Genomic DNA, 16,221 nt, shown 5'->3' with positions numbered 1-16,221 from the left:
CAGGTGAACGAGGCCCTGAGAGCTGATTTGGCAGAGGGGTGCCTGCGGCTGACGTTCAGAACTCTCAGGAGGAAGGTGGCGGGTCTCAGCAGGCACAGAGGCCGGGGAGGAAGCTGCTGGTGGGCCCCAGGCCAGAGAGGCCGGGGCTTCACGTTCCCCTCTGCTGTGCCTGGAACCTTCCATGTCTTCTGCACTAGCCCGAAAGCCCCTCGAGGCCTGGGCTGTGTCCTCCTGCTCACCCACCCCCCTGCCTCCTAGGATCCCCCAAATATAACAAGCTCTCATTAGGCTCTTTTGGTGAAATATGACTGCTGGATTGTCCAAGGCCACTTTCAGCCTCGGGTCACTGTCCCTGCTGCCTGAGACAGTTTGAGGCCACTGCATGGCACCTAGCAAGGCAGCGGGCACTCGGGAAAGAGACCTGGTCTCCTACGAACCAGAGGGGACTGGGGCAAGAGAAGCTCATCCTGCTATTTTGGGAGAACCACACACTGTGCCCCCAGAGCCGAATGCACGAGAGCTTTTGTGTCCCACCAAATACTGTTCCTGCTCTTCGGTGCCATCAGGGGAGCAGAGGGCATCCATAATAATAATAACCACCACCACCAGCGGTGCTCCTCCTGTCCATTCACTGCTGCCCCTCAAGGACTCGGGTCCCAGAGAGGTTAAGCAGCCTGCCCGAGCTCACATAGCTTTTTAGTGGTGCAGCGGGGATGGGAACCAAAGCAGCCCGGGCCCAGAGCCCCCAGTCTCAATGGTTGTGCCATCTTCACCTCTGGAGGTGCAAAGCCCTTCCAAAGAAGAGATGAGGATTTGGAAGGGTTGCCGTCAGAGGGAGGCGAGGAGAGGGGGTTTTAGCAACTCTGCAGTGAGCAGAGCCCTCTCCAAGCTTGGTGGGGCCCAGCAGTGGAGACTGCGGTTCCAGGGTTCTGAAGGAAACGCCAGTCTGAAGGCTGCACGCAGAGGGAGGCCGGGGTGGGGGCGCCTCGCCCGGGCCCACCTCCCAGGCCCCCTCCCTCACTTCTCTCTGCTCCCCAGATGCAGCCTCGTAGGCGCCCCTGCCCGCCTGCGTCCCCGGGACTACAGCTCCTCGGGACCCGGGTGCCGGGGCAGAATACCCACCCCGCCAGACTCCCAACTGACTTTTCTCCCCCATCTTCGAACCCCCGCTCCCCCAGTCAGGCTGTTTCTCTGCCATGCCAGCTGAGAACGCGTGTGTTTTAAAGCTCTGAATGGGCCATTTCGGCTCGGAGTCCAGATGCATTTTTATATCCGCGTGGAAAAAATGCAGAGGCTATGCTGGCAGTCAGAAAGAGTTTTTTAAATTAAAGTCAAAAAAGGGTGGGGGGGGAGAAAAAGTTTCCCCGCACCTGGCCCTTGCCAGAAAAGCGCGACTGAGAACAAAGCATTTCTGTACTTTGACCACATATCTCCTTTTAAAAAGATGCATGTCCCAGCCACCTCCCATCAGTGCTTTTCAGGTTTGGTGGTTTATCGACTATCAGTTGTGGACTACCTCCCCCGCTCCCGCCGCCGGGGCTTGTTACATGTTAATCGCACAATTAGCTCCATTTTACAGATGAGGAGACCGAGGCTCCCAGTGGGGCACCTGACTTACCCAGGGTCACCTCCGTGGCCGTAACAAAGTGCCATAGGCTGGGTGCCTGAAACCAACAGAAACTGATTATCTCACAGCTCTCAAGGCTAGGAGTCCAAGGTCAAGGGGGCAGGAGTTGTTGGGTTCCTTTCAAGGGAAGTCTGGTCCCCACCTCTCTCCCAGCTCCTGGTGACAGTGGCATTCCTCAGCCTCTGTCTCCACGCGGCACCTGCCCTGCATCTCTGTCTCTTACAAGGCCGCAGTCACAGTGGGTTAGGGGGCCTGACTTCTCCAGGACGCCCGCACCTTCGTTTGACTACACCTGCAAGGACCTGTTTCCAACTAGGGTCACACCCCAAGGTACCAGGGGTGTGGATTCCAACATCCATTTTTGGGGGGAACACGGTTGAGCCCCTGACAGTCACGCTGCCTCCTCGCAGCATGCGGGAAGCAAGAGGGATGGGCTCTCGTACCATGTGGTGCTGACTGCAGCCTAGAAGCACGGACCACAGCGCCACCCTTAGCCCCCGTTGCTTCCAGTGCTCACGAGCCCCCCGGGGCTAGCCCTGTCCCCACCCACCGCCGACTCAAGGCCTCTGTGCTGAGAGACAGAAATCACAGATGTGATAAGTGTGCAGTAACAGCACAACCAGGACGAGAGCTAGCATCTGTTGGCGCTTGCTGTATACCCCCACACTGTTGGAGGCACCTTCCACGTTAACTCCTTCTCATCTCCCGTGGAACCCTTAGCTGGGAGTACCATTAACGTTCTCATTTCATAGACCAGGAAACTGAGGCCAGAGGGATTCATTAACTTGCTGAGGTCTCGAAGCGAGGAGGTATAGGACCTGCCCTGCCCAGGCACGGTGGCTTGGGAGTCTAAGCGCGTGGCCTCTGTGTGCCACGGGAGAGCTGTAGGGAGAACCCCTGGGCAGTGCTACTTAGCCTGGGCCCTAGCCGCATTTCAGAGCGAACTCACCCATCCCGCACGGTTCCATTCATTTGAAATGTCCAGAACAGGCAAATCCAAAGAGACAGACTAGTGTTTGCGGGGGGGCCGGGGGAGGGTGTGGCGTGCTCGCTCCCGAGTGTGGGGTTTCTTCCGGGAGGAGGAGGATGAAGTATTCTGAACTTGACGCGGTGATGGCCGCACAACTCTGAATATCTTGAAAACCACTGAACTGTGTACTTCAAATGGGTGACTCGCACGATGTGTGGCTTATATCTCAGTAAAGTGGCGCCAAACACCAGAGATGGGGGAGGGAGAACTCGGAGGCCAGGAGCAGTGAAGAGCAGGAAAACAGAGCTGCAGAGGGAGCCAGCGCCTGGGGTGGGGGGGCCTTCCGGAGGCTGAAGGTGGCCTGGCCTCGGGCAGCAGAGAGAGGTGGGGGACGGACTCCTCGGGGCTAGTGAAGGACAAAGCCACCAGGCAAAAGCAAGGGGCCTGTGTGGCCGTCACCATGGCTAGACAGGGCTCGGCTTTCTCACGTGGCATGGCCCCCGATGACCCAGTGGGAGACGAGCCGGTTCATGGGGTGGCCCTCCCCAGACACAGCACAGCACGGGGAAGAAGTCGGCCGCTGGCCTGGGCACCAATTACAGGCAGATATATTGACGGCACGGTCACTTGCAGCTCTCTCCCTGGGAACGTAACCCACTAATTGAATAAAGTGCCCAACAGCTCCCACACCCTCGCCAGAGAGCAGGTGTCACAAGGGCCGGAACCTGGCCTTTGAGCTTGAGGTGCCAGCAGGCGGGAGGGGGACAGGATGCAGTGTCTGCAGTAGGTCTCCACTAGCTCGCAGTTTCATTTCCTGCCCTTCCTCCCCCAGAGAGCCTTCCAGGCGCTGTGTCACAGCACCCACCTCTACGGCCGGAGACTGGTCCTGGAGTGGGCTGACTCGGAGGTGAGCCTGCAGACCCTGCGGCGGAAGACAGCTGAGCGCTTCCACGGTAAGTGTGCGGGGCTCCGAGAGCACTGTCTTTGCGGCGATGGGCTGCATGGGGCAAGATCCCTGTCTCCATGCATGTGCTGGGTGCCCTCCCTCTGCCCCCCAGATCTGCTGTCCGCCCTCCTCTCCCTGCTTCCCACCGAGAGGCTGATCTGTGTGGACGGCACCCGTAGCCTCCATGCCCTATGGCTTCCAGCTGGGTCAGGTCATTGGAAGGCCTGGCAGGAAACTGGGGGGAGGAGGAGACTGGGGTCAGGGGGTTTATTCCCTCCCCATCCCACCTCCCCACCCCCGCCTTCCATCCTGCCAGGTGGCTGGCTGGCTGGCACTGCCACCCAAGGCCACAGCTCAGTCTAGTTGCCCTCTCTACCCAGCACTTTCTATCCAGGTCCCTGTGGCCAGCCTAGGGGTTCGCTCACACTGAAACCGCTGCCCTCTGCCACCTCTTTGGTTACCCTCCTCGGTTACTCAGTTTGGGGGCCATCTACTCCCTGCCGGGGGCCTGATGGTCCCAGAACCTGACTTCACCTCTTACACACTTTGGGGGCATCACGCGGCCTCACCGATGATTCAGTCCATCCCCAGAAAATACTCAGTGAGCACCTGCTCTGTTGGGCGACGGGTTTGAGTGGAAGAGGCCGGGTACATTACTGGAGCAGGTGGTCTAGAAAGGCCTCCTGCAGAGGTGACATTTGTGCCCACGAAAGGGCTGCCTGAGCAGTGGGGACCTTGAGCTTGGCACCTAGAGAAGCAGGGAGGCCAGCATGGCTGGAACAGATAAAGTGGAGAGAGTGGGGGGCTGGCTCACAAGAGGCCTCGTCCTGCCCAGCAAGTTGCTGGGAATCAGGCAGAAGGGATGAAGGAAAGCCCCAAGGACACTGGGCCACACTGGGCCACACCAGGCATGTGGAAGGTGTGGCAGGTGCCCCCGACGGTCCCTCACAGCGTGCACCCCCGCACTCGGGATAGCGAGGGACCTTTGAACCTGGATCCCATCTCCACGCCTCTCCCATGCATCTCAGAAGTGCGTTCAAGGCCAGGCAGTGAAGGGGCAGCTGCTAGCCTCCTATCCACTTAGGATCCCTTTGGCTTAGTGACGGGTGCCCAGGAAGTAGCCTCACCCGGCTGGGAATGCGCCTCTTCCTCCCCGCTGCCTGGGAAGGCCGGGCCCGGTAAGGGGGTTCCGTGCTCTCCCCCACGGCATCAGCCACGGCCGCTCTGAGGCAGTCTGCTGCCCTCCACCCAGGAGTCCCAGGGACAACTGGAGGGGTCATGGCTCTCGGGGGCTTTCCTGGGTAGACCATTTACCCAAGTGCCTGCCACTGCTCCCCTCACCCACCCCCACTGGGCAGCGGGGAGCCAACAGTGTCCCCTGGGGGCAGAGTGGGGGTGTTGGCTACAGAGCCCACCCTTGCCCCACTCATCGTGTAGGGATGGAGCCTGGAGCCAGGACGTGATCATTTACGGTCCCAGCTAGTGACATTCGGGTTCCCCGGTCATGTGGCAGCTTGGGGGGGACACGCAGAGAAGGCGGCCCTCACGGGGAGGGAGTTTTCCAGTGGGGCCTCTCTGGTCTTGCTCCGGGCTAGCAAGCAGGGCTTCCCAACAGTGTCTCGGGGGTGCAAAAGTGCACCCCCCTCAGGTGTGCTACCAACTCCGGAGACAGGATGAAAGCCTCTCAGTCGCTCAGCCTTCCAGACCCTTCAGAATACACCCTCACCCTGCCCACTCCAGGGGCCTTTCCCAGCCTCGTCCCACCAAACCTCCCCGAAGGCCACGCAGTGCTGTGTGTCTTCCCATGTGTTCTTCCCTCTGCTCAGAATGCTCGGCCTGCCCGTTTCGTTAAGCAGGCACAGCCTATGCAGCCATTAAGGCCCAGCTCAAATGACACCTCCCCCAGCAAGCCCTCCCTGCCTCTGCCCCCCTCCTGGGGTATCAGTAACGGCTCCATCCTCTGCTCTCCCACCTCCTTTCCTATACTTCCGTGCTGGGTCACCATATATTCCTTTATGGTTTTATCCTCCCTGGACTGATGCCTTTCCCGGCATGGGGACTATGTCCTTGGGTTCCTCTCTGGGTCCCCCGTGCCTGGCACAGCGTCCGGTACAGGGCAGGCCCCCCGTCTCAGGCTGGGGAGGATACCGGCAAAGGCGCACAAGAAACCAGAGAAATGAGGACTGAGTACACAGTCCCAGGCTTACAACTCAATAAGTCCCCAAATCCTGATGTGCAGAAAGGGAACCTGTCCTTATCGACAGCCATTGACAGGCCCAAATGCCCCCGTCGGCAAATGTTTGTGTAAGGGTCGCTGCCCGCTCGTCCGCACTGCCCACCCCCAGGGCCGGCGGCCTGCAGGCTCAGCAGTTCTGTCCTGCGTCAGAGAGAAGCCCCCTTCAATAAATTGAGTTCCAAAGACAGCATTATTGCCTCACTGCCGCGGAAAGACGCGGCCAGGAGCGTTCGTGTGGGATCGGCCGCCTCTGAGTATCCGCGGCCCAGACAGGGCAGCCGCAGTCACAGGAGTCATGGAGACAGTGGCTTGGTTACACACGTCTTCCCGCAAACACCCCAGCAGCCCTGCGACGTGGGCATGTGAGCCCCAGTTTTTGGTTTTTGGTGTTTTTTTTTAATTTTAAGATTTTACTTATTTGAGAGCGAGCGAGAGAGCGTGAGCGGGGGGAGGGGCAGAAAGAAAAGCTAAGACTCCCTGCTGAGTAGGGAGCCCCATGCAGGACTCGACCCCAGGACCCTGGGATCATGACCTGAGCCAAAGGCAGACGCTTCACCGCCTGAGCCACCCAGGTGCCCTTGATCAGCCCCATTTTTCGGATGGGAAAACTGAGACCCACCAAGCATTGAAGTGACACATGGCAGCTAGTGTTACTAAGGACTCGCTCTGCGCCAGGGCCCGTCCTCAGCATATGACCTGCACCGTCTCGGCCTCAGGGCCGCAGTAGCAGCTCCAGGCCCTGCTGTCTCTGTTCTGTAGACGAACCGAGGCACTGGCCGTGGTCACGGAGCTGGAGAGTGGCAGATCCGAACTCCAGGCCAGCCCTAGAGCCTCCCACCCCGCCCTGTCGCCCTGTACTGCATGGCACTAGCAAATGCCATTTTCCAGAAGTTTGGGGCCTTTGTTAGACCTGGGGTGTGTGAGTGTGTTTCCTGCATGGCTTCCTTCATCCTGACTCATCCAGACCCTGAATGTAGACTTTCTTGGGTCCCTTCCAGAAATGATGGAAAACGTCAGCTGGGCCTTTGGAATTGTGTCCTCCTAGAAGGCCCTGCGGGGTGCGTGTAACCGCGTCCCCGCCTATGATAAGCTCAAATGCAAGGTGGGATGAGGGCCTCGAGGTCAGTTTTGAGGGTCAGCCCAGCTCTGTGTTTGGACTCTCTTTGAGTCCCCCTCGAGGAACATTGCCTTCTCGGGTTCTGGAAGGGGTCATGAGCTCTGAGCTAACTGAGTCTGTGGAAGTGAGTGCTACCAGACCCTCCCTGCACCAAGGAAAGATGGGCAAGGTCCTAACAGGGAACAGAATTTACCCCAGGGGTTGGCAGGAAGAGCCTGCAATGCGGAGATGAGGGCAGGGGCCAGAGGTGAACAGGAATGAGGAGCGGTCCCCCCCCAGCCCTCGCCCCATCCCTAGCGCCTATAGGGGCAGGTGGGGAGGAAGTGATGTCCCTGGGGTCCATCAAGAGCAGGGCCTACAGACATCTACTCGATCCCCTAGTGGAGAGGGCCACAGCCAATGCCAGAGAACTCCCCAAAGCAGGTGGGGAGCTGGGGGAGAAATAGCTGCAGCTTCCTCTCCTTCCACCTCTGCTCCCCTCTTGGTCTCTCCTTGGTCCGTTGCATCTGTAAGCCGGAGGGCCAGGTCCCCCAGGGACACCTGCCGGGGGACAGCAGGACAGAGGATGGATCTGGTGGCATTGGAGAATATCCAGCCCGTCTGGTGCCCATGAGCAGCAGGGGTATGGACGGAGCGGGGGGGAGCCGGCAGTCTTTGCTGAGGGGAGGCCTCCCATCTGGAGGGGTCTCTCAGACACGTACCCGCATGTCCAACCTCCACACCGGCCTCACCTGTCTGGGTCGTGAAGAGGCGACAGCAAGACAGCCTGAGAGTAAAGTCATTCCCGGTTGTGTTTCACTGCACTCTTGCCCAAAGAAACACATGATAATCCTCTGAAAACAAAAGAAAGCTCTCTCCAGAACACAGCAACATAAGACATAGGGATTTGTACCCTGGAATCCGTGAAACCTTGTCTTCGTGGATCCTAGTCTGGGGCTGGCCTCAGAGGAGCTGTGAATACCCAGAAAGGCTGTCACGGGGGCAGGGGGGAGTGCGTGCATGTGCACGTGTGTGTGTGCACACGTGTGTGCATGTGTTCACCTCTTTGGCAAGAGGATCTATTGTCGTCAGATTTTCCGTAAGCTCCTGGTCCCCAAAAGGTTGGCTGTAGGAGAAAGAGCGTTGACCTTGTAATCAAGGAGACCCGGTTTCTGTTGCTCCCTGGCTGAGTGTCCAGGGAGGCGTCAGTGTGCCCTCTGGGCTTCCGTTTCCCCTTCCCCGACCTAGGAGGCTAACAAAGGCACCCGCTTGTAGACTTGTCCTGAAATGATCTGTGAGTAACAAAAGCAGCAGAAGCTGCCTTGGTTTTGTCACCCACAGGGCCTCCCCCCACCGCAGGGCACCCCCCCCGCCCCGCAGGGCACTCCCAGCAGGCAGAAGCCCTGTGTCGTCCCATTTTACAGATGAAGGGTGGAGGCAGGCGGAGATGAAGTCGCTTGCCCGGGTCACGCAGGCAGTGAATGGTGGAAGCAGGTTCAAGCTCATACAGTCTGGCTGAGGCGCCCTGTACTCAGGGCAACGGCTCCATCCGTCCTTCCCACGTTAGCTGGACCCGAAGGGGAGGGGGGTGAATCATCGTAGAACAGGTGCTCTGGAGCCCACGGTCCCTCTTACCCACCCACCCCATTGTCTGAGCTCTTCGGGGAATGGGAGGTACCCCCGCAGCCCTGAATGTTCAGAATAGGGCTGCTGGCCTCCCGCTTTCCTGGCTGGACCCTTTTCCCCGCCCTGCCCCTTCCCACATGGCGAAAAATACCCAGCTCATTTGTGTCAAAATCGGCATTGTTCAGCGCTTCCAGGGCCCTGGCGGACTCCGAGGGCAAGTGGGACCTACGCCCAGTTTCCTCCCTCCAGGCCGAGCTCTGCCAGGAAGGCACTCAGATCTCAGGTGGAGGCCCCAGCCCTGTTTGCCCAGTCCGAGCCCCAAGGCCACGAGGCCACACAAAGGGCTCCCTGTGGAAGGTGGGCCGGGGAATGACAGGCAGGCGTCTCGGCCATTCAGCAGGGCCAGGCACGAGGCTTGCTCGCGAACTGAAAGCTTCGTTCACAGCCCCTGAGACCAGCCCCTCTCTAACCAAGAGTCCCTGACGAGCCTAGGTGACAGTGGACAGCCGTGCGCGGTTCAGGCTAGATAACACTAATGATTATTACTACTGCTGTAACAACTTTCATCTGTTAAGCCTTATTCCGTGCCAGGTATTATCGACGGGCGGGCGCAGGTATTAATCCTGCAGAATCCTAAGAGGTAAATACCATCATTCGGTTCTGCTTCACAAATGAGTAAACTGAGGCACAGAAAGGGCAGATACCCTGCCCAAGGGAGCACCCGGTTACTAGCAGCCGAATCAGGAGTCAGACCTGGGCTTTTGGCCATGCTGCTGGACTGAGTCTTTGTAACAGCGGGTGTGCCCCGCTGCCCCTTCCACTGACCCCAGGGTGTGTCCCCCATACCTGCTCTGTGACCTTGGGCACGGCACTCGGCCTCAGCTTTGTCATCCGTACGGTGGGGCGAGGGCGTCCACCTTCTCTGGGGACCCGCGGTGCTCAAGGAGATGATGCCTCTGATGCTCCTGGCACAGGGGAGCATGTGACAGACGTCACTTGCTCAGTTCCTTCTCGGGGCCGCCCAGAGCGCCTCGTTGACCTCGCGTCCCAGTCAAGCCGGGCTCAGGGAGGATGTGCTCAGGACAAGGAAGAGAGACAGAGGATGAGCCCTGGTTTTTACAAGCCTGGGTGATAACCGAGTGTGTGTGTGCCCGCGTGTGTGACTGGGGGAATGGAGGTGCCCGGCACGCGGGCAGCGCCCAGGATGGTGCATTTGCATCTGACTCTCGATGGCGGCTGGTCTCCCGTGTCTTGAGCGCGTAGCCCCTGCCGGGCACACGGTAGCCTCTGAGTACACAGTAGCGAGGAGGAGGATTCCTCGCAGGGGAGACGGCGTTCGGAGTGCCCTGCGTTCCGACGCAGGTGTGGGACCTAGACGTGCTCCCTGCCTGGCCTGGTGCTTGCCACTCACCGAGGCTCCTGTATTGGCAGCCAAAGAAGCTTGTTTTAAACCCCCACCGCCCGGCTTCCCCACCCTTAGGAAGGCTTCCTCCTAGCCCTTGTCCCTGTAAGATGGCAGGGTGTCACGTTTTCCCTTCTCAGGTGAGGCCTACGATATGCCCATCACACTGAACAGCAAAGAGCAGGTCTCTCAATGTCACTGGAAAAGTTGCCCAGAGTCTTGACACCAGACAGAGGTGCTTTGAGAGGGAATAGCAAGCTGGCCGTCCTCCCCGGAGCCGTCCTCCCCTCGCCCCTGTCCCGCCTCCCCTCCCCTCCCGGCCCAGACCCGCCTCTCCCCTCTGCACCTCGCGCCCCCGGTAGGTGAAGTGCTATTCTTCGGTGCCTCACGTGTGGGAGGGTGAAAAGAGAGAGCAAGGAGGGAAGAAAGAAGAAAGCCGGCCACTGGCTGTGTCCTTTTCTTCCCGAGCGTGTTACAAACCAGCAGGGTTGAGGCATCGAGAAGCTTTCAGGGCCTCGGCAGGCCGTGGTACCCGCGAGTGGCACCGAAAGAATATAATGGTAGAGAAGCAATCCGCCCGCAGAACCCTCTGTTTCAGAGCCCGCACAGCCGGGGAGGCCTGGGCAAACAGGCTTTTATTTGGCCGGGAGCACGGCTCTGCTTCCCGCCGTTGTCTTACTCCAGCTGGGAGGACTGATGGGCTGTGGTTAGCGGTCGCACCTTTCACCTCCGGAGCTGGGAGCGCAGACATGACCGGCATGGCAAGCGGCTAGCAGCGGCGCCTCCCCCGCCCGCCTGCGCCGGGCCAGGCCGCGGTGGGCGATCTGCTATCTCTGGGTGCAGACGGGTGCCCGTCCAGGTGGGTCCCAAGCCTCCAGCACACACCCCCACCCCCAGCCGGGCACCGGCGGGGACCAGGCGGGGAAGGGGCCTGACTGCCAGTGCCCTTGTCCTGGCTGCCCGACTCCGGGCCCCCTCGCCGCAGCTCTCAACCAGAGCGTCAGAGACTGGCCCTCTCCCTGGTACCCCTTGTCTGTTCAGTTCCCGCATCATCCCTCGCCCCATCTTCCTTCCACTTTGTGTTCCTGTGTGGGATTGTCTGATGTCTCTTCTCCCCGTGAGGCTCTACCCTCCAGGGCACAGGGCCCTCTCCACGCCCCCTGCGTGGCCTTGCGTCTAGCACAGAGTGGGCGCCCCTAACTGGGAGCCAGACACATGAACATCAGGGCCCATTCTAACCGAGCATCTCATCTGTAGCAGCCACGGTGCGGGAGCCGGTTCTGTCCCTCCTCACTGTCACCCCACGGGAGGGAAGCCGGGGCGCAGAGATGCTGGACAGTTAGCTGTGCAGCCAGCCCTGGGGTCTGCTTGGCCTGAAGCCCACTCTTCCCCACCGTGAGACTCGACACACACCAGTGTGAAAGAGGCAGCCATGTGACTTCTTATTAAAGACCAAATCAGGTGCAGGAGAAGAGGGGAGAGGGCCAAGGGGAGGACTGCTCTGTGCGGGGAGCACAGCCGAGGGGTTTGGCCTCCCAGCTCACTGGGGAGAGGTGGTGTTCCCGTCTTTCTGAGGTGCACACTGAGACCCAGAGAGGTCTAGTGGATTGCCAGAGAGCACACAGCTTTGCACACTGCAGAGCAGATAACCCTATCTCCCTACTCCCTATTCGGCAGAAGCCCCCAGATCCCAAATTATCCCCCTTTATCGGACCTGGCCTCCCCGTCCAGGTAGGGCAGCGGTTGCAAACCAGAGCCCACAGCCAGACCCAGCCTGCAGCATGTTTTTGTAAATAAAAGGCTTTTGGCACATGGCCGTGCCTGTGTGTTCCCGTGGTTGGTCCGGCCGCGTGCTCACAGTGCGAGGGAAGAGCAGAGTGGCTGCAGCAGAGACACCGTGGCCTGCAAAGCCAAAACTGTTCACTGCCTCACCACTTACAGAAGGAGTTGGCAGCCCCTGGGGCTCAAGAAATGCTGCCCTTGTTTTACCTAAAAGCCACGGGGACGGCTAATTCCTCCTACCATGCCCCCTTCTTTCTCAGAGAGTATACAGTTCTAGAAGCATCACAGACACCCCCTCCCCCCCCCCCCCCGACTGGAGTGCTCTGCTTAAGAACTCCAGCTTTCCCTGGGAAGGAGTCCCCATTGTTCTGCCCCCCATATACTCTGCTCATTCATTCATTCATTCATGTGCTCAACTCTGCACTGACCACCTCATGGTCAAGGCTTACTCAGCCCTGAGGACCAAGCAGTGAACCGAAGACAAGGCCCCTGCCCTCGTAGAGCTGGTATTTCCTGGGCAGAGACAGATGACAAAAGAAAAAGTAAATAACAAAATTAGGATGATAGCAAGCCCTATGGAGGGAATTAGAAACAGTAGCAAGATGCCTCAGAGGTGGGGAGGAGTGGAGAGATTTTCCCCTCCTCATGGCACAGCCCTGGACCGGAAAAAGGTCTTTCCAAGGAGTCGGTGTTTTCGTGATGGGAAGAAGAAAGCCAGCCAGCCACAGATCGGGGGGGAAACACATTCCAGGCACAGGGACCCACAGGTGCAAAGGCCCTGGGGCAGGAACATAGTCTTAACAGGCCACCATGGCTAGAGAATAGTTCCAGGGTGGAGAATGCTGGGAAACAAAGCTGGAGAGAGGCCAGCAGGGCTCCTTTTGGGGCCTGGCAGGGAGCCTGGCTTTTATTCAGCATAAAGCAGGAAGTCCCTCAAAGATTTAAGAAGGGAGAATTTACACTGTCAGACCTCTTCCTCCCTGTTCTATGGGGCGTGCATTGCAGAGGGGCAAGAATGGAGGTAGGAGTCCCACTGTGGTCCTCCCAGCAAGCAGGGGCAGTGGCCTGGGTGGGGACAAAGACCGTAGGGGATGGAGAGAAGCAGGTGGATTGAGCCTATGTGGTGAAGGTAGAGCCAGCCTAATTTGCTTCTGGAAGGCATGAGGGAAGTTAAGGCCAGTGTGGAGATTTCTGCTCAGAGCCACTCAGGATGGCGGTGCGTCGTGATGATGAAGCCCAGGAAGCTGGGAAAAGCAGGTGGGGGTTGGGGGGCACATGGGGTTTGAGTCACCTATTAGGACTCCCCGTGGGATGTCAAGCAGATAGATCTATGAGTCTGGAGCTCAGGGGCGAAGTCTGGGCTGAGATATAAATTTGGAAGTCATCAGCATACAGATGATATTTAAAGCCTGCAACAGTTCACCAACCCCCCCCTTCCATAACTTAATCATTTCTAGGACGGCACATTTTCAAAAGATCGGGGACCAGGAGAGCCCGTTATCCCCACGCCAGCCCTTGCAAATATGCCTTCTTGATCTTGGCCATGAAAACATAATCATCGGGCTTTAAAAATCACAGTCAGGAAAGTTCAAGCAAGTATGTGAAGTCACAGAATTTATTATTCAAAATATCCCTTTGCTGTGGATCTTTGCAGCTCCCTGGAGACAGAAGGTTCCCGTAAGCTCCCCTCGCCTCGCTTTTATTCCTCCATTTGGGTGCCTCTCGTTCCCTCCTTAAGGCTTCACGGAGGCAGGCAGCCCAGCAGGAAGCAGACGAGGGGGACTGTCCCACCTGCCACCGCGTCTTACCCCTGCCCTCTCGGAAGGGCGCCGCCTTCCCCGGCCAGCTCCTTTCTCAAGTGGCCCATCCACCCCAGCTGGTGGAGGCAGAGTCGAGCGAAGACCCATGGAGAAGCGGGAATTGTTTGGGTCAGACAGCTCCTCGGCGACAGCCGCCAGCAAGGGTGCAAATGGCTGGCGGTAGGGAGGGCTCCACGTTCCAACAGCCGAATGCGTCCCCTGCCGAGGTGCTGGGGAGGCTAGAGCGGCCCGGAGCTGGCGGGAGCACGTGTCTCCAGGTCACCTCCTCCTCCTGCCTCCTTCCTGCCCACACCCGAGCCTCTTGGAGTGGTGTTTTGGAAATATTTCCAGGCGCTTCAGCAATACCCTGCCCGCTCTCTCCCTTCCCCCGGGAGTGGCTGTCCGTGCGGGGAAGGTACTTGCTCCCAATCCAGCTAAATTGTTATTGACTTGTGTTCTCTGCGCTCCGCAAACATGTCACTCAGCCGTCGCCAGCGAGGCCAGGAATCCCTGCTAGGGCTAACGGGGAAACCAGCTGTGCCGGGCCATTTCTCCTGCTCTTCCTCATCGATCACGGAATTAAACTGACAGAAGGAGAATTTCAGAGCGACTTGGGAGGGGAAGGGGCCGGGCCCGGATTGGACAGGGGTTTGGGGACCTGGGGACCAGAGTGCTGGCAATAGGGCCGGGAGGAGGGTGGGCTTCCCTCCAGGGTTGGGGCTGGTGGCAGGGGGCGGCCGATGTTGCTTCTGAATTGTCGGTGGGCCCAGGCCAGAGAAACCCAAGAAAAAAACAAGACAGACGGGGAGATTTTTGTGACTGCTTTGTGGCCACAAGTGAAACTAGTGGGGCTCTGTAGACAGAGAGGGGAGAGACCATAAATCAGAGGCTGCACAGGTGAGCCGTCAGCCGAGCTCTGCCTCAGATCTTTAGTGTGCCTATAAGATATGCACAGGTGGGGTTTGGTTCTTTTTTTGGTGTTTTGTTTTTTTTTAATAAATTGCCACTATTGTGCTTTCAGAAGACTTGGCCTGAAAAATGGAGATTCTGGTCCCTGGAAAAGTCAGGTCTGACCACTGTGGTGAAGCAGGGCCCATAGGGCAGCTGGGGCCAAGTTGCCACAGCCCTCAACCCACCCTATCGTCTCCCTCCCGTGCCTGCCTGGCCTCGCGAGGCCCGTGCGCGTCCAGATCTGGGGCAGACTTCCTCCCACCTTGGCCCCCTGAGGACACGTTACCACGTCCTCCCAACCCAGGGCTGTGCCAGGAGGAGGGGGACGGGAGGCTCTTGCCCGTCAAGTCACTACTGGAAACGGAACGATCCCTCCAGGCCCGAGGCAGGGGAGTGGGGATGCCTTCCACCTGTTCCCTTCCTTTTTCCTTTGTTCCACTGCGGTGAGTCACCTTCACCTGGCCGCTCGCCGTCCTCCCCAGCCCTCACTAGCCTCTCCGGCATCTGTAACTAATGCAAACACATGCAGGACGGAGCCTGAAAGCCCCCAAGCTTAGCCCGGCCCCACAGCCCTACGACAGGCTAAATCCACCGTAATCCGGGCCCCGTGGACGGGGAGCTTCCGGGCCAGCTGCGTGGAACGCACAGAGCGAGGGCCTACCAGGCGGCACGGTCTCATGCTTCCCCACGAGCCGGAGCCCCAGCTCCGGGGTGATTCGTAAGGGCAATGATCATCAGTCTCAGTAGCCAACGGCCGCCCCAGGCCAATCGCATCAGAACCTCGGGGGGTGGGGGCCCGGCTCCAGTGGTTTCTAGATGATTCTCTCAGGCAGTTGGGTGAACGCCGCTGCTGTAGGTGGGTGGGTGCTGCAGGGTGTCTGTTTCATGGCTTGTCTGCTGGGAGTTCTTTCCTAAGGGGCAACCAAGCTAGTGTGTCCACTGCAGGGCAGGCCACTGAGCCGCGGGACCGTGGGCATCGCTGGTGTGACGGGGTGTGGGGGGAGTGTGCTCGGGGCACTTCTCCCAGGGCCCACCCAGCCTGCTGCTCAGGGCCAGCGGGTGCCTGGGACACGGAGGCCCAAGGAACGCCAGGGCCCTCCGCTTCTCAGCTCTTCCTGGCCAGCCCTCAGCTTGCCTCGGCTGCCTGGGCCCTGCCCACCGTCAGGCCCGACACAGCCACCGTGGCTGGCGGTTCAAAATATCCTTCAGCGTTTTCTTCACAGCTGTGGCCGCAGCCCCAGGCCTGGTACATAGCATGTGCTCACGTTCAGCGGCGGACGTGGGCCCGTTGTGGCCGGGTCAGCCCGTTTCCAGAGCACCTAGAAATGGAGACTTTTATGTAGCATCTTCCCTCCGTTTGCATATTAGTAAGTAGTGTTTTAAATCTTGAATCCTGTCAGCAAACTCAAAACACTCCACCGGGGGCCTGTGTCACGTGGGAGCCTTCCTTCCAATTGGGTCACCTGTAGACGTGGTGTCTTGGTGTGGGTCCCCCACAGGCAGAGCCTGAGATGTGGATTTGGGTACAGGCAGATCACGTAGGAGGTGAGCCCAGGAAGCGCATGAGGAACGGGGGGGAAGTGAGGGAACCAGTCCCGGGGCCGCAGTGAGCGGGCCCCGCCGTGGGCAGCTGGCGCTCAGCCCACCAGGGCCCTCCAAATCTGTGTGGCCACACAGCTCGGAGCTGTCCCCTGGGAGACGAGGGAGCTGGAACGTGTGTCCACCAACTCCCCATTAACACACCTCCCTGGTGGAGGCTTTCTCTGGGGGGCTCATGTCCCCAACC

At 59.1% G+C, this 16,221-nt stretch overlaps 1 protein-coding gene across 1 annotated transcript in view; it reads left to right on the top strand.

The window, feature by feature from the left end:
- Positions 1 to 16,221, top strand: part of RBM19 (RNA binding motif protein 19) — a 146,183-nt gene that overhangs the window by 105,175 nt on the left and 24,787 nt on the right. Inside the window, exon 23 of the mRNA XM_034637974.1 lies at positions 3,430 to 3,550. Coding sequence (XP_034493865.1) covers positions 3,430 to 3,550 — 121 coding nt within the window. The remainder of the gene's footprint in view (positions 1 to 3,429; positions 3,551 to 16,221) is intronic.

This window comes from Ailuropoda melanoleuca, chromosome 12 (genome assembly GCF_002007445.2).
Source record: "Ailuropoda melanoleuca isolate Jingjing chromosome 12, ASM200744v2, whole genome shotgun sequence".
Lineage (NCBI taxonomy): Eukaryota > Metazoa > Chordata > Mammalia > Carnivora > Ursidae > Ailuropoda > Ailuropoda melanoleuca.
Note: the sequence above shows the minus strand (reverse complement) of the source record. Positions and strands in the feature narration are given on the sequence as shown.